Source organism: Vanellus vanellus (assembly GCF_965231255.1).
Source record: "Vanellus vanellus genome assembly, chromosome: 9".
In the NCBI taxonomy this organism is placed as follows: domain Eukaryota; kingdom Metazoa; phylum Chordata; class Aves; order Charadriiformes; family Charadriidae; genus Vanellus; species Vanellus vanellus.
In genome coordinates, this window is record NC_138914.1 from 19,736,625 (window position 1) to 19,754,938 (window position 18,314).

Sequence of the window (18,314 nt, forward strand, 5' to 3'; positions counted from 1 at the left end):
GAGCCAGCACCCCAGCTGTGTGCCGGGCCGTGGGCTGTCTGGAGAGCGGAGCCGGCCCCGAGCCTGCCATCAACGTGGGGGCTCAGCTCTCTGGGGGGAAGTGGCTGCACACACAATAGTTTGTCCCTGCCAACCTCTCTGAGCACCAGACGGTGATTTAGAGGCGCCTGCTGAGAACAGGCATTAGAGGAGATACAGCCGTGGCCCCGAGGGCACCCGCAGCACCAAAAACTCTGCTTTGACACTAAAACCGTTCTTTTTCCTGAGCCCAGCAAAGTCCTGGGGACACCTCCCTGTCCCTCTCCATCTCAGATCGGTGGGGCAGCCTGCCTGGGTCTGGCCCATCCACTGCCCCCCCCAACGCCGGCAGCTGGGAAAATCCAGCCCTCCCTGTTTCCCCCAGGCTGGCATGGTTATTCCCCACTTCACCCGAGCTGGAACAACTGTAGGTAATTACCACTCCTCTGTTTATCATTATTGCGTTATACCACCCACTTCTGAGGGGCTAATTTGTATTCTGCCAGGTTGGGCACTGTCTGGCTGCTCTCATTCATGTAGCTGTAAAGAAGCATATGTATAGATCTTGGAGACAAATATACAGTTATCTATACGTAGGACACTTCATGCATCACTGACACCTATACGGCAAACAGCCCTGAGGAAAGAGCTGATGTTATCCAAGCTATGTTTATCCTTTATCCATAAATCTCCTGACCTCAACCAAGTTATTCCTGTTTAAGCCAGGCTGAATTTGGCCCCTGAAACGGGGTAATTTCCAGCCGGATGAAGGCAGGCAAAGCAGTCACCAGCCCAGGCAGGGATGGGAGCATCTTGGTGCTAGGCTGGGGCTACAAGGAGCCACCTTGGGATGGCCAGAGGAAGAAATTCTGCATGAAATTTATATTAGAGCAAAGGAAAAGATGATTCAAGTTCTCCTGGATTTACACCAGTTTAACTGCGAGCATCTCAGCAGGCCCCCAGCCAGATTTTGCAGCATTTCTCATCATCACACTTCAAAAGAACTTGGAAACATCTATTTATCTGTTACAATATGTACAGCGTAACGCAAATAGATGCTACGGTTTGAATATATTATTTGCTACACACCATTAGAAATCGACTCCATGGCAATATATCAATATTATATGTATTTATTGCTTCAGCAAGAAGTCATCATGCCCCGACAGCCTTTGCCATCTTCAGCGCTTTAGCAGCTGGGTTGCCAGTCACAACATTTTCTCTTGAGTCTCTCAAAATGACAGACAGAGGGGAAAACCCAGAGATGCCCCAACACCCAGTAAGCACCAGTGGCACTACCCAACAGCTTTACTGGGGACTGCCACGCTCTCGGCGAGTACCTGCCCTCCACCGCATCCAGGCCCACGGGCACAAGGACTATATCGGGGGGTCCCCACCAGTGATGGGGTTTGGAGTTGTGGACACAGCTGGGGATGTGACCTGGCACAGCACCGATGCCTTGGCCAGGCAGCTCCCGCGGATGCAGACACCCCCGTTCGTTGCTCATCTCCATGGGAACGAGCCATCACAGCTAATGATGACTGCTTAAATGGCAGCACCGATGACAAACGCGGGGCTGATCCGGCGAGCGGCGCAGGTGGCTGCTCTGGGATGTCGGCTGGAGTTTTGCGGCTCCAGACCAGCTAGGTAGCCACAGCCTTCCCTCGCGGTGCTCCTCCTGGTACCTTTGGCACCAGCAGAGCTCCTGCGAGCTGCAGCACCCTGACAGCATCCCTGCATCCCACCTCCTGCCCCTCACACGCCCGATCAAGACTACAGCACACCGAGATCCCAACACATCCTTTTAAATTTCCCAGGAAGATGTTAAGTGGGGAAAAGCCAGCGAAATACTCATATCAACACGTTGTCATTGCTACTAATAATGAATATAAATGCCAGCCCCCAGCACATGGCTGAGAAACGCCAGGCCCGTGCAGTAGGGCCTTTCTCCTTCTTAAATATCTCAGCTTTTCCTGAAATGCAGCAATTTAATGCCGGGGAGGGAGACAGTGTGTTCTCCAGCCACGTTCCCGCTTTTATAGCAGCCCAGGTTATAAATAACAATCAGCTTCTCCCGCCAGCCTGCTCCCCTATCCCACTTCGCTTTTTTTAATCTTTGCCAAAGGTACTGTTTAGAGATCTTTCTAGACCATTTATTTTTAAATTACCAGCCAGAGGAGAGAAGAAGGGAAAAAAAAGAAAAAAAGAAAAAAGGCAAAAGGCAAAAGAAAGAAACTTCTGGGGCTGATAGCTTATCGGAAGGAAATCCAAATGTCACATTAGTTGAGAAAGTTGGAAGATTAAATTTTCCAACACCCTTCATCTGCTGCTGACATTTAGGGGCTTTTTTTTTTTCCCCTCCTCCCTCTCCTCTCCGCATCTCCCATGCAGGGTGAGCAGTGCGGCCCCTGCCTGCAGCCGGCACCGGCGCCGGGCTCTCCCCTGCGCCGCAGGGTGCTGAGGCTGGTGCATAGCCTCCCACCGCCAGCCCCGCTCTCCCCAGGGACCTCCAGCAGGCGGGTGGGTGCTTGGGGTGAGCAGCACCTTCACCTGCAAACTGCGTGCCTACGGAGGAGGAGAAGCGATGATGCTCGGTTCGGAGGGGGACAAAACGACATGACCCCACTTCTCCTCCTCGCATCAGCCCTGCGTCCTGTAGAGAGGATGGGGACGAGGACCAGGGCTTGCACGGATGTCCCCAGGCCCTGATGGATGCTGTACTGCCACAGGGTAAATCTCTCCAACCATGGGAGGAGCAGCAACAGCAAAAACTCTCATCTGCCACTTTACGGCCTGGGAACCAACAGCTACTGGGTGATGCGAAATAGAACATGAAGTCCGTAACGTGGTTCTCCAGCTGGGACCTGGGCAAGGCTCCATCAGCTCCCACCAGAGAACGGCACAAGCCAGGGGATTCTGGCCTCAGCTGTGACTTAAGCATCATCCCCGGCCATAAACACAGTACTAAAGATGGAAAATCACTTTATTTCTGTGTTGTTCTCCCTGTGATACCCAACTAAGAGCGTCTGCTGACTTGAATGCTTGTCCCCGGATAAACCCCACAGCCCTTGCTAGCGGGGAAAGGTGAAAACTTTGCTTCTGCAAACGTTTTGAGATCCTTGGGGACCCCGAGGAAAAATTTCTGATGTTCCCATTTGTTAAAAAACACTTGGAAATCCAAAATCTGTTTAGGAAGATAGCGGAGCTGAGGTGCAAGCAAAATGAATAGGAAGCTCATTTCTTTCTCTCCGTAGTTAAAGCCGGCATAAGGCTTGTGAATAAGCCCCAGTTACGTTGAATAGGCATTGTCCATCAGAACTAACTCCATTTCAGCTAGATCCTGCTCAATTTAAATATAAAAATTGAAGCTAAATAAAGAAAAGATAGAATGAGCGCTATTTAGTTCCATTCAGACCTTCAGGTATCATCTCCCTCCTTTTTTATTTCAGCGTCACCTTTTCTCTCCATTATTTTTGCCGGAATTAAATTTGCTAGGATTTCACTGGGAAGCAGCAAGGGCATTGATAGGGAAGCGCCCTCCCTGCTGAACCCACGAAGCTTGGCAAGAAGACCCCCCCAGTTTTGCTTGATTTTTCCCCAGAGGAGAGCTGAAGTCAGTGGGGCTGATGATGGATTTGCAAGGCTATTGCTCCCCGAGAACCTCCCTTGGCGAAGGGCTGGGGACCAGGGAGCTGAGCCTCACCATCCCCTGGGACACCGTGCCACGCTGTGGTGCGTAGTTTCTCCCCGGTGTCCCAGGTGCCGGGAGGGCTCAACGGCCACAGCTCCGAGGTCGAGATGCCTCCTCTTTCCTAATCCTGCCTAAAGTAACCAGGATGCTCTCCTCGCTTGTAGAAATATCTAATCCCAAAGCTATTGGCCAGGAGTTGCCAGCTCAGATTGCCACTGACACCAGCTGGGTATGGGCAACCAGGACCGGTCAGGATAACACCAGACATGGGGATGTCCATCTTCCCTGTCCCATGCCCCACGGCAGTGACGACAAAAGCCCTGCCCAGCCTGATGGATGCATCAGTCCTGTTCCTTGGCGCCCCGGGCAGGGAGCTGCACTGCTCTCTGGGCCATCTCCTGCTGCCAGCCAGTTTTTCCTCTGCTTCTATTCAAAATCTGCTTAAATGCACTTTAAGCCCATTAGCTCCATCCTCTCCAGAGCTGTAGTGGAGAACAGCATCCTCCCCTCCCTCCTTTGGCAGGCCCCCCACCCAGGCAGGGGAGGGACAGGAGACATATCCCCTGCTCCGAAGAAGTGGGACTCTGAGCAGGGAGACCCACTCGGGAAAGCAAGCGCCCTCCCCTTGGGTCACAGCACCTACCCGACCTCTCCCTTCCACCTCCCAGCTCTCTGTGGCTCTGGCTTCCCCTGCCGAGGACCCCTCCTGCTGCCACTGCCTAAGGACAATGGCACCCATGGTTTGGCAGTAGCTCTGCGTTGAAGGCATCCATCTGCCGCTCCAGCCTGCCCCGGCTCTGCTCTGGGGCATCGCCTCCACGGCAGGGTGAGAGGAGACCTGGAGCTTGGTACAGGGTGCAGTGCCCGAGCTGGTGGGAACTCATCAAGCCTGCATCCTCCCCTCCCCTCTCCACAGGGCCTTTTAAAGGCTTGTGGAGTCACCCGAGTGTTATTTTTGGATGAGGCCATGTGGTTTGAAAGCAGTTTGCTGCCAACACCACATGCTGCCACTCCTCTGCTCCCACTGCAGTACGATCCCCGACGGCACATCTGCTGCCGGCGCTGCCTTGGGGCAAGGATGAGTCCTGGGGCACCAGTGCTGGCTGGGGCTGTCCCCAGACTCCCACCCCACTCTGCTCGAGGCTCCTGGCCAGCTCTGAGGACACTGCAACACACCTACTCCTCAGTGGCCCCACACCGAGGGCATCACTGACCCGGCGAGCCCCTATTTTGGAAGGATCCCACAGCACAACATATGAGCCAGCTGACCCCATCACCTTCCAGCAAAGCGGGGTGCCGCAGGGCAGCAGCCATTGCCGGCGGAGCACCCTGCGCCCACGGCGTGGCACCTGAGTGCCGCCACCATCACCGTTCGGAGGAGCCGGAGAATGCCAGCCCCCTCGGGAACGCCGGGAGAGCGGAGCTGTCGGGTCTGTATTTAAAGCACTGATTGCCAGAAATCACAGGACGGCTGTGCTGGGAGGGGGGCAGAGAATTAGATTCAGTCTCTAATTAAAGGTTTGCTCTTCATTTGAATTTCAGATGCCAGCTTTAATTTTAGAAACTTTTGCAGGCAGTGGAGCGACCTGCCCACCTGCCTGCTGCTGGGCCTGGCACCCGTGGACAGATGCCACCGTGGCTCGGCTCAGGGGGACACGGCTGCACACTGGGCACTCACTGCCCACCGCAGAGACTCATTACGCCGGCTGTAACGAACGCTGTGCCATGCCCCACTGGTACAGTGCTGGAACAGCCCCGGCGAGGGGCTCAGCGCTGAGCCAGGGTGGTGACTGTGCCAGTGGCGCAGCGGGGACGGTACTCACGTATTCGGTGTCAGCCTTAGAGTCGTAGTACTCAATGTCTTCCTCCTGCAAAGAAAAGGGAGAGCTGAGTTAGTACCGGGCAGGGATAGCAGAGGGGTCCCTCCCCTTTACTTGTCCCCTCAGCACCTTCGTCATGCTGCTGGTAGCCACCACATCGCTGGGGACCGAGCCCTGCCCACCCCATGTTGTCCCTGGGACATGGTCGGGACCCCCCATCCCCCTCGTCCGCCCTTCAAGGACCGGCCATCGCCTGCCATGCTTCTCTCTGCTCATGGCTGCTGCTGAGCCGCAGCAGTGCGGGGCCATGCACAGCCTCCGCCATGGCCAAACAGCCCCGTGATGGTGACATTGGTGTGACCGCGGCCTCTGCGCTGCCACCAGGTGTGAGGCTGCACCATGTCCCTGTGCCCGGGATGCTTTGGTCCTGCTGCAGGCATTGGGAGCCGCCGGAGAGCCGGGCATGGGCAGCATGGCAGCAGCTCTACAAGTCAGCAGAGCTCCCCTCCTCATGCGCCAGAAACATGAAAAAGAATGTCCTTGCTTCTGCGGAGAAACGCGTGTCCTTAATTTGGGGTATTTAGAGCCTATTTAGGCAGAAAGGTCTGCTCAGATTCCTCTTCCCTGCGTGTCAGGACGCGAGGCAGCTGATAAAATTCCTAAAGAGGCAATTCAGAGAGCAGCAATGCTGTCACAACAGCGTTTCGTGTGCCATCAGAAGGGGTAATTAAAGGGCACTCGGAGACTCTTCCCCGCGTGCCGGGACACGAGCACGATGCAGGCGCACCGGCAGCCGTGGCGGCACTAACATGTCTGCCACTCAATCAGCCGTCAGCAGCTGCCGCGCAAACCAACCTTCCGCCCGGCACGCACAGCCAGCGCTTTGGGACGATTGTTGCTGTTATTATTTAACGAGGAAAGTGATCTGAGTCCAGAACAGAAACCCAGATGAAACCTTAGCAGTGCTGACTGCATCCCCATCCTCCCCACTCCTGCTCTGCTGCTGCCGTGCGGCACCCAGCCCAGCCATCGGCTCACGCCAAGGCCAGTGGCACCGTGACACTCATCCCAGCCTGGCTATGGGCTCATGCCAGGGCCGGTGGCACTGTGACACTGAGTCCAGTCTGTCCGTGGGCTTGTGGCAGGGCTGGTAGCACTGTGACATTCAACCCAGCCTAGCCACAGGCTCGTGCCGGGGCTGATGGCACCATAACACCCAGCCCAGCCTGGCCACAGGCTCGTGCCAGGGCCGGTGGCACCGTGACACCCGCGGAAGGGGACCAGCAGGTCCGAGCAGCTCACTGGGCAGCCGGCACCACCTGCTTCACCAACCCAGCCCCACCAGGAGCTGGCAGTCCCTAACTCCTTGCTGGCATTATCCTCTCGCCACAAACCTGCTCCCTCGCGCCGTTTGCTGCTGCTGCTTCCCCAGGCTGGTAAGACACAAGACCACCAGGAGGTGGGAAAGCCCCTGGAGCAGGGATGCTGCTCTCTCGGGGGCACTGGTGGCAGAGGGATGCTGGCAGGCTGCACAGCTGATGTCCCCCCGGGATGGGGATTGCAAAGGGCAGTTTCAGCATCCTGCTGGGCAGAGGGACCGGTCCCTCCCGTGGGCTCTGCGACTTAATCATGGAGATAAGACAGCACCGAGAGGGGAAAGTGAAAAAAATAAAAATCAACACAGCATCTTCCAATTTCTGCTATTAAAAAGCCTAGTCATTAAGGGAATGTACTTATTAATTATCTGTGATTTGTTGTGAAATGCTGAGGGGTTTACAACAACAAGAAAAGGGGAAAAAAATTAATTTCTCTTCAGATGCCCTCCCTGCCCTGCTCCCGGCCCCACGCACGCCCCTGCCCCTCGCCAGCACTGCCATCTCCCCGGGTCTGTGGCCATCTGCACTTCCTAATTAAAGGAACCCCCGGGAGACCCGTAACACAAACGAGCTAATTTCATGTTTAATGATCTTTAATCAGAAGTGAGTGTGACTAACAACAGCCATCCAGAAGGTGCTTTGTTATTCGTTTTGTCTCCCATTGGCTCCTCCAAAAAGCTCAAATCCCCTCCCACACGTGGTGGCCCGGCTCATGCGGTGGGGAAGAGGGTGGCAAGGTGATGCTCAGGGAGGAGAGCCGGTCCCCTGGTCCTGCTTTCACCGGCTCCAATGCTCCAATGGCACACCACGGGGAGCAGACCTCCTGGAAGTACAGCTCTCCTACCAGTTTCCCTAGGGATCACAGAGCGTTTCTCATGCACTTTTTCAAGCCCTGACAACCCCAGGAGCAGCCGAGTAAGATCTCGGCCCCATTCCACACTGCGGCTGAGATTTGCACGTGTGAGACAGCACGCGTGGGATGGTCAGCGTCACCATGGCCCTGGCCCCAGGACGTGCCTTGATGCCAGGCTCTGCTCTCCTTGCCACAATTCCACTGATGCTGTGGGGCTTGGGGGATGCAAAGGAGGGAGCCTGCGGGAGCTGGCAGGGCATCCACATCCCTGGCATCCGGAGGCTGGTGGAGCCAGTGACAATTTATTGCAGGAAGGAGGGACAGAGCGCTCAGAGATGCTCCAAGGAGATGCCAGGGGGCCTCCCAAGAGGCAACACGGAGCCCTACAACTTCCTCTCCTTAATATTTGTTTTTTAAACTGTGCTTGCCTTCTTCACATAATCCTCTCTTCCTCCTCCTCTGGTCCACGTTAAATCCAGCACTCGGTCTGTGTAAATAGCAGTGATATTTCTAGAGCCTTTCAGAATAAATACCAATAAAGAAAACAAGGGAGTGAAGATGTCGAGGGATTTCAGGGCAAAACATTGCCCCTGTCTCTTGCAAACGAGCCTGCAAAAAGCACTTGGTGAAGGGAGGCAGATGCTGGGTAGCTGCTCCTCGATGATGTGTCAACTGCTGCCCATTTTCTCGCGCCGTAATTGCCAAATGGCATTTGCGTAATGGCACTGCAAGCGCCGTGCCGCTGGCGGATAAGCACGGGGTTATTTCAGTCTCCCAAACCCTTAGTGCAAGTTAGGGGGGAAACGACTTTGGGAGTTCAGTGCAACGGCAGACAAACCTGCAAACACTGCTGAAGCCATCGCCTGGGCTTCTCTGGCAAAGCCACCGAGCAATCACCATGCCTGCACCAAACCTCTGTGGTTCGGTGTCCCAGGGCAGCCCCTGGCCAGGGCTTGACCCAGGTGGGACCTCCTGGATGGGGCTCCAGGGATGCTGCATGCTGGAGTCTCCCTGGTGACCCTACGTCCTGCTTGTCCCCCTTGAGCCCTCCCCGCCAGCCCTGTGCTCCAGTCCTTTGCTGATTTTACAGCAAAACGCCATGCAAAAAGCTAATCAACGAAAGCAAGCTGGCTGGAGAGCTGCCAGTGGCTCAAGGGAGGACCCTGCTTTGGCACGGGGATCCCTGGCCACACGCCGGCAGACTAGGTTTGAGCCAAAGCCCACGACAAGGAGGGGCATGGGGGGGTCTCAGGTGGGTGGTGAGGAGCACTCCTGCCCGCCACCCCCTGCACAGCCTTCTCCAAAAGCACTCAAATAGGTCTTTTTTTCACCTAAAACAATTCCAGCAACTAAAAATAACATGAGAAAGGTCAGTGCTCTGCCATCTCGCTGCAGCCTGGTGATGTCAGGACAGAAGGGTGCTGGCTCAAACCTCTGAGTCAGTGGTCTAACGAGGTGGCAATCAAATCACGTCATGCACACAGCTGCCACCACCCTGAAAAAGCCTCGGAAGGAGCTGCTGGTGGCACATCATCTCTTTGCTCCAGCCTGTCCAGCCGGAGCATGCAGCCGGCAGGAACACAGTGGAGATTCTGTAATTCTGTGAGAGCCCACGGGTCGCTCTCCCCTTACAGCTTTTCTATAAGACTACCTAAGATGGCTAATCCTTCTCCCACCAATCTGTTGTGTGCCGCAGGATCACTTGGAGTCGTCTTGTAAGGGTCACCCTCTTGATGGTGTACCCTGGGGACGGTGCTATTTTGCAGGTAGCTCCCGCTGCACTGCATTGATTTTTGTCCATCTCAGCCCTCCGGCTGCAGGTTTCCTTTCTCCGAACGGCACGGGTGACCCCTGCAGTCAAGAAACCTCTTTCAAGATTTAATTGGCTCTGGAAGAGCCAAATCCTGCAGTGGTTTGCCTTCCAGGCAGTCAGGAGGAGCTCGGAGGGCACTGGGGAAGACGGATCGCAAGCTGGCACCTGCCCATTTCCCGGCCACCGGATGGGGCCGGGGGCAGGGCCACCATCCCAGCCCACAGCGTGCTGATGTGGGGATGAGCCAGATGACCAGGACCCGAGCCTGGGCAATTCAGCAGGTTGGGAGAGCAAGTGGGAGCCAGCGAACCCACACAGCACCGATGGCTGTGCTCATTAGCCTATCTTTCCTCTGCCTTCAGCACTTGTAATAAGCAGTGAATATTTAGGGAGTTCTTCATGTCTCTGAACCATTAAGCACATACAAATAGCAACAGATTTTGCTTATAGTTGCACCTTGCGTACAGAAGACAGCCTGCAGCGTGTCACGCAGCTCCCGCATCTCCCATCGCACGTCTGTGCCAAGGGATGGGTGGCACCCGGGGACGAGCAGGGGGACACAGTGCATTCCCACTGCAGCGTCGCCTCTGCCAAGCCTGCCTGCAGCGAGAGGAGCGGGATAGGACTGGCCAATGGCCATGCCTGAGGACAGGTCCATGCTGGCCAGTTTGCCCTAGCTGGCAGCTGGGGCTGGAGGTCCCAGCTGGGTGAGGGCTCACCCCAAGGTCGCCCAGTCCTGCAAGAGGCACAGCAGCCTTCTCGGCTGTGTAACACGGCAAAGAAAAGAGTTTCTGTAACAGCTGCCACGGGGCGGTGTGAGGGCCATGGCCAGGAACAGGCTCCCAAAAGGACAGGATGAATTCCTGGGTGAAATTCCTACCTGCAATCACAGCTACGCCTGGCTCTGGGAATCAGGATAAACACTAGCAGCATCTCATAGAGGCCAAACCTTTTATTTCCACTGGGCTAGAGCTGTCCTTGTCCATCCGTGTCATGATGAATCCTCCCCCAGTTCCCAGGAACAGGAAAATATACATGGTTAGCCCCAGCCACCATGGGCTGTGGGATGGACCCAGGACCGTTCTGGTGCGCACCGTGCCTCTCCTGCAGCCCTTGCCGGGTGAGTCCCCTAACATCCCATCCAGCAGCAGAAGCCACAAGCATTACCCAGGACAGGTGGAAACAGTCATCATAATCTGCCTTGGCATCTTTGGTGGTTTTTTTTTAAAGCAATTTCCTCCCTCTGCCTCTCTGACAGAGCTGGGGAAATATTTAAGTGACCCGTCAACAGTTTTTTCATCTCCCCGAGAAGATGTTTTATCTGATCATGCCTCACCAGCTATCCTTCTTTACATGGCATCTCCCGTCCGCTCCCGCTCCTTTGAGCCTGCCTCCAATGAGATGCGGCTGCCTCTCCCCTCCGCTGCACTCGGGCACCACAGGGATGCCAGCACCCATGCAGAGCCAGGTGGGTGCCAGGGACCCCCTGCCCTGCCTGGAACGGGATGGGATGGGAGCACCGGCAGGAAAGCCAACAGCCCCTGCACCAAACCACTGCACCTATGGGACCACCATGGGTGTCCCGGCTGTCTTGCAGAGCAGGGGGTGTTGAAGGGAGCCCCCTCGAGCCCTGTCCTTGGCTTTTAAGAGGGAACAGCACCAACACGGGGTTTTTGTGAATGATTTTCTTGTTCTGCTTTTCGGCCAGAACGGCTCTACAGCAAGGTTGGTGCTTTAACACAGTAATTCTCCGAGCGTAATGAAAGCTGACATTATATCAAACACAATAAAGACTCTCAGTTGATGGAGATCATTCCTGAACACACAAACCCATTAAACTGAAAAAAAAAATATCAATTCTACACACTTGCCAGCCAAAAGAAAATGTGATTTGTTATCTAAAAGGGGGTTATAAACACAGCTTCAATGCACTTTCTGTGCTGTAATGAAAACTGGGTTTGAAATGGCAAGACGACTGCAAATTAGAGTATTTGATTTTATTTTCTAACTTTTTAGGTAAACCTTCTACAAGGGCAAGTGCAAGGTTACGGTGACGATCTTTCTGTTCTTGGCCGATAAGTAGGATCTGTAATTAAAGGAGGAGAAAAATGAAAGGGGGATAAGGAGCTGGCGTTCGCCCTTCTAACGCTGCTTTGAACACAAAGCCCTGCCTGCATCACCGCAGCAAACCTGCAGAAACAGCTGCCGGGGGCCACGCATGGCGTGGCACGGCCACGGCTGCCACTGCAGACACGCGCCGGGCACACCGCGGCGGCACCGGCTGGTGCAGCTTGTTGGCAGGGCCCTGTGCCCAGAGGGGTGCTGCATCCAGGGCTGTACGGCCACAGAGGGGCATCCAGCTGTGCCGCCACATCCCCCCGCTTTATCCCTCACCTTTCTTGGGCGGTCAGGAGCGCAATCTCCGTTATTCCTCCTGTCCTTCCCTATTTGGCAAACAGCAATCCCGTTTTCCCTGGAGTTTCGTTTCTAATGGAGCTTGAAATTATCTGGGCTTTGTTATTTGCTTGCGTGCTTGCAGGCGAGGGGTTATGGATGGAGGCAGCAGCGTGGGGGCTGCCCGTGCTCTCTCTGCCACCTCCGCGCACGCCGCCGCACCCCAAACCCACCCATGCTGTGCCCAGCAGTTAAAGCCTGCCCCCAGCAGCTCTTACATCCACACCTCAATGTATAGCTATTTTTCTTTCCCAAGAAGAAAGGGACTGCTGGGCTCTGACCCTTCAAACGCCCCTTTCCAGCACGCAAAAGGTGGGGAGAGGTGGGAGGCGGGGGGGGGGCAGCAGGCGGAGGAAGAGGGGAGCTTCCCAGTGTAGCGACGGAAAATGTGGCGAGAAAGGAGGACTTGGAGAAAAACAACAGTAATAAACATTTTATGAAGCAGAAAATGGCTTATAAAGAAGTCAACTTTTAAAGGCAATTTATATAATCCTGCCAAGCACACATAAATGCGGGGATGGGTCTCTGCAGCATTGGAGTGTCCCTTAAAGGGACAAATAGCTCCGGCCGCCCCAGCAGACCGTCAGGCAGTGACGATGATGCCCTGGGATGCATTTCACGGCTGGCGGCGCAGATCTGTGCCTTTGACGGCATCCCCCGGGTCAGCGCGGCCCCTGCTCCCACACACCGTGGGTTGCAGGACACCCAAGCCCCACTGACAGCGCTGGGTCGTGGCTGAAGGTCTGGAAATGCACTGGAAAACCCGGGAGGAAAGCAAAGCATGCGGTGGGAGAGGAGCTGGGAGTACATGGAGTCAGCTGAGATGCCCGTCGTGCAGCACGACAGCTTGTCAGCAAGGATGGATATGAAGGATGGCAGCAAAAACCTCCCCAGGACCTTTCTGCGCTTTTATAGGTACATTTTGCAGGTGTCACGCCCGAGCAGGGTCGCAAACAGAGGATGGAAAGGTAGCAAACAGCATCGTGGTGCAGGCTGCAGCCCTGGCACCTCCAGCTGCTGCTGGGGATGGTCAGCATCACTGACATGGCTGGGGGACACGGCTGGGGACATCTGGTTCAGGAGGAGAGCCCTAATGTGCCTTGAGGGACAGACCCCCATGGCTCTGTGCCGAGCGGAGCCAGCCTGTCCTGGCAGACCCCCTGCAGAGCCCTGCCTGCAAATCCAGAGGCCAGAAGCTTCTCACTGGGAAAACCGGTTGGCCAAGACACTGCAAACTGGGAGCTTTTTGTGGTCTCTTATTGTACCAGCGCCAGGTGGTCCCAGTGCCCCGTGGTGGGAGCCTGACCTGTGGCAACAGCACCCAGTTCCCACCTTCCTGGGGTCCTGCCAGTCTTCGCCAGCGGGTGAACCTGCATCCCCGAGAGACCCTCGCTGTGCAGGTGGGGAAGGGCACGGCCTCTCCCCCCCTCCAAATCACCAAGGGTGATACAACAGCCCCGCACTGCAGCCTGCCCTGGCACCCACCTGTCCCTGCCCAGCGTGCCACCCCGAGCGGCCACCCAGCCCTGGGGTGAAATGAGCCGGTGCGACAATGTGAGGGGGGTACCCTGGTGCCATTGCACCGGCGACCTCGGGGCTAAGAGTGCTTTTGGCCAAGCAAAGTGCTCTGGTGTGCAGGGGAGCTCTGGGGACACAGGGGGACGTGGCCCTGGCTTGGCCTGGCCAGGAGATGTGGGGGGGCCTGAGGGTGGGCAAGGACAAGGAGCAGGGATTGGGCAGGAGAGCACGGGGCAAGGGGAGTGTTTTGGGAAGGGAGAAGTGCTTTGCAAAGCCCCCCCCCGAGGCAGGAGGCTGAGCTCAATCCCTCTGGGAACGCCAGCACAGCAGGTGTGCAGCTGGGAAAGACAGGAAAAAAAAAGGAGAAAAGAAGAAACTTCCCCCGTAGAGCTGGGTCGTGAGCGATTGCTGGCAGCAGCCTCCCAGCCACACGGGTTCCTGCTCCTGTTTCCATTTCCCCCGGACTTCCATAGCAACCCATCTGCGGCGAGGTTTAATGGGGCTGCCATTAGCACTAATGCAGCGCAAACACTCAGCATCTGCCGGCGCGCCTTCGGATGGAAACACAAAAATAACCGCGCTCGCTGCAATCTGTCATCGACTCCGGCGCGAGGTTAGGACGCGACACGCCGGGAGAGGAGGGGAGAGCTGCGGCCAGAAGGAACAAGCTGCTCGGTAGGGGAGGGAGGAGAGGAGGAGCTGGAGATGCTGCGCTGCCGTCTTCCATGCCCAATGCCCATGCCAGCACCGGCAACAAGCCGCGGGCAGCAGCAGAGACGGTGTCACAGTGCTGGCACACAGGTCTGACTGTGCCCTGCTGATTTACGGCTGAAGGATGGCAAAAGGAGGCTGAACGCCGGCAGTGAGAGCCATTGATGCAGCCCCTCCATCCCTCTGCTCTGCCCGGGAACCAGGGATGGCGCAGGCAGGGCTGGCGCAGTCAGGGCTGGTGCAGGCAGGGCTGCCTGCTGGGGAGAGAGCAAAAGCCCATCACCCTGGTTACTGTGCACGAAGCCGGACCAGTCCATCAAGTGTCCCAGCCGGGTCTGGGCTGTCCTGATAAAAGCTGCGGTGAGCTCTGCGGTGACGCATCGCTGCACATTGTTTCTGGGTGACTCGCTCCTAATTACCTTGATTAAGTGGTTGCAAACAGTGCTATTAAAAATATTTTTTCTACGAAAGTGGATTTCTGAAAGGTTTGTGCCGCGAATGGTAAAACGAGCCAAGAGCTCCCCAGTGCTACAGCCTTTCCCAGACTGTTTTGTATCCCAACTTATCCCCCTTGCAGCAGAGGGGAGCTTGGTCTGGATGGAGAGGGAGCTCTGGGCCTGTGGATGAGCCCGGAGCAGGAGCGCTGGCAGCGTGGCAGCTGCCCACCCCTGCAGCCCAAGGGATGAGCAGAAGCACCAAGGACTGCTGCAGAAGGCAGGGACCTTGCTCCAGCTCTGCCCGCCCTGCCCATGCCACAGCCACAGGGCATCCACCCCTGGGCACCAGCCCAGCATGGGGACACCACCATGTCCCCAGGGTGTCCGTGGCCAAGCTTCGGGTGCTGCCCAGGGATCAGCTGTCCCGGGGCTCCGGACCCCAGAGGACAACACAGATCAGGCCAGTGCTAGGGATGGAGGTGCGAGTCCATGGGAGATGCTCACTGCTCCCCCGGTGCTGCAGCCTGCCTCCCGCAGAGCCCGCAGCCAAGGGCGTCCCGGCAGGCTGGGGCTGCCCCCGGGAGCTGGCGAGAGGGTCCAGCCTTTGCTGTGCCCCCGGGGACAGTGACCGGGACTGCAGGCAGCATGGAGGCAGAGCTCTCTCCAGGTGCCGGGAGGCACCAGCCTGTGCCCACACCAAACCTCGTCATCCTCCTAACCTCCCCTCCACCAGCCTGCCAGAAAGAGGTGACAGTAATTCGGCAGCGCTACCATGCAGAAATGTCTCAGTGACAACCAGTGACGATGACAATGGTCTGCTGGACGGGAGGGCCAGCGGGGACACCTCACCTCTCCTTAGTGAGGCTGCATCTGCTAAGGAAGGGAAGGTCCCTGCGAGCTCAGCCTTTCTGGGTGCCTATGAGACATAGCTCCCGGGGGAACGAGAACTGGCCACGAGCATCCACCCCCTGCTGGCCACGTGGCAAACAAAAGCTAAGCAGCTCAAGACTTTGCCTCCTCTGCTGCTCCTCCTGCCTCTTCCTCTCCACATCAAACCCTGGTGACCATCACCATCATCAGGAGGGTCTGCAGAAGAGGATGTGGTTTCAGGTCCTCATCTCCTCTCCTCCCTGAGTGGATCGTAGCTGCAGACAAATACCCCCCAAAACACACCAGCAAGGCTCGGCAGTGGGGCTGTCCCCAGGCTGTCCCCTCAGTGACTGCTGGGGGTTCCCCGGGGCAGGGCAGGATCCGGCCCGACCCGGAGGAAGGTGCTGGGTAGCTCAGGAGTATTTTTTATCGTAGACTCCGTTTGCACTGGAAGGAAAACAATCTTTCCTTCCTTTTGTATTATCGTTATAATTTGAGAGCATTTCCAGGCAGAATCCTTCAGGTTCCCGCTGAGCGCTATCACCGCCAGAATTACAAAGTCAAATGCAATCATTAAACCTGCGTCTTCCCTCTCCCAGCCCAGATTGCTCCTTCCCCCATAAACAGCCCCCACCGCAACTGCTGGCAGCTTCCACGGCCGTGCCGGCGCATGACCACAGCCGCTGCTGTCACCCCGCGCGAGACCCCACTTGGCACTAAACCCGCCAGCCGCTGGAGATGGCTGGGGGGTGAGGGTCTCCTTAGCCCCCACAATCTCAGCATTTAACCACCAGCTTGACCTTCACCTCCTGCCTTCTCCTTACAGAACATACTGGAAACAAGCTCCAAATGGCTTCATTTGCTCTCGTTAGTGCTGGCAGGCGGCGATGCCTGGGCTGCCTGCGTGCCGATCAGCGCGGCACAGCCAGCGGTGGCTCATGAGGGAGCCAAGACCGCGGGCAAGGAGGGAAGGAAGACCCGAGGGATGGGAGTGGGGATGGGATGAAGAGCTGATTCCTGTGCCAGGAGTCGCCCCTGAGGCTGGTGCCTCCACAGAGCTCGGCGTCCAGGAGGGAATGGGGTGAGAATGGCCAGGGCATGCGTGGAGCCTTACCCGGATGTTGTCCTGCCAGTGGTGAGCCTTCTGGAACTTCTCCGCTGCATTGGCCAGTCTCTGCAAAGCAAGCGGGAGAGAAGTGAGCCCAGGGAAAGAAATTGGAGCCCTGCATGGTCCATGTCAACGCAGAAGCACGGGTGCTGCACCAGTTCCCAGTTGGGGATCTCCTGGGACCCCAACACCTCTCTGCTATGCAAGGAGGCAAGCATGTGGGCAGCGATGCCTGGAGAAGGATGTCCCCAGACACAGACAGACATTGTTTCTCTGCTTGCTCCCGCCATTCGCAGAATCACACAATCACAGAATGGTCAGGGTTGGAAGGAACCTCTGGAGATCATCCAGTCCAACCCCCCCACCAGAGCAGGATCACCTACAGCAGGCTGCACAGGATGGCATCCAGGAGAGTTTGGAATGTCTCCAGAGTGGGAGACTCCACCACCTCTCTGAGCAGCCTGTGCCAGTGCTCTGCCACCCTCAAAGTAAAGAAGTTCCTCCTCATGTTCAGATGGAACTTCCTATGTCCAATTTTGCTCATTCCTGGAGCAAGCCAGTGTCTTCAAAGGGATTGCTGCCACTTGAACTCCATCAGGGCTGAGCCATTGCAGCTTGGCAGCTGCTGGCATTACCGCACAGGGCAAGGGCTGAACCTGGATCCCTGCGCCCACGGCCACCAGCTCTCTGCAGGATAGGGCAGACCTTTAAAGATGAAAAACCTTTCAAAATACCCCAGCGGTGGGGCCCAGAGGTATGCAGCTCTGCCCACACGGATTAACCTCTTCAGGTGCCCATGCCCTCCTTCTCCCTGTCACATGTACCCAGGGCCATCGGCTTGGTGGCACTGAGCCCATCTGCCAAACACCAGCGCTCCCAGGGAGCTGGCGAGCAGGAGAGGAACCGGCTACGAGAGGCAGCAGCTCTGCCTGCAACTGCTGCCTGCAGCGGGAGGCTCCGGAGCTGAGCTGCCTCGCCAGGTCTCACCCCAGGCTGGGGCAAACACAACCTTCTCCCACAACCTTCTCCCACTAAAGCGCGCGAGGCTTCAAAGGAGACCCAAGCGTCTCCATCCCGATGGCTCCGGAGGCAGCGGGCAGTACGGGCAGGTTGCTGCTCACCCTGGGGCAGTCGGAGCAACCAGGGCTCGCCGGGAGCAGGATGGGGCGATGCTCACCATCAGGGTGGCCTCGCTGGGCTCGGGCTGAGCCGTGAGGGGCCTCCGCAGCACGGAGGGTGCAGCAGGGCAGGGCTGGACACCAGGCAGTCCCTGGGGTACTGGCTGCACTGGGAAGAAACTGCAATCTGGCCTTTAACGGCGCCAAAGGCGACAGACAGGGTAAGAGCTCCAGGCTTTCCAATGGACCCACTGTGCAAAACGAGCGACCCAGACCTTTCCCTCCGTCCCTCAACCAGACCCAGGTCCCCGGGGGGTGCGGGGATTAGCAATCCCATTAGCACCAAAGCCCTGCTGGAGGTTGCGTGGTGCCCTGATCCAGCCTGCGGAGCCGAGGGCCACCCGGACCCCTGGGTGCCGGGCACCCTCGCCTCTCGCAGAGGCACAGGGTTTATCTCCGCAGCCTCGTGGCACCCAGCACAGCCCACCCACCCTGCTCCACACCAGCCCTTGGCTTTACAAGGCTCC

The 18,314-nt window shown here is 56.9% G+C and overlaps 1 protein-coding gene across 1 annotated transcript in view; it reads right to left on the bottom strand.

Annotated features, from left to right (window-relative positions):
* CACNA2D2 (calcium voltage-gated channel auxiliary subunit alpha2delta 2) overlaps positions 1–18,314 on the bottom strand; it is a gene marked incomplete at its 5' end in the record, with an annotated part of 200,805 nt that overhangs the window by 28,373 nt on the left and 154,118 nt on the right. The window contains 2 exons of the mRNA XM_082487826.1: positions 5,533–5,577; positions 16,676–16,735. Of these exons, the coding sequence (XP_082343952.1) occupies positions 5,533–5,577; positions 16,676–16,735 (105 nt within the window). The remainder of the gene's footprint in view (positions 1–5,532; positions 5,578–16,675; positions 16,736–18,314) is intronic.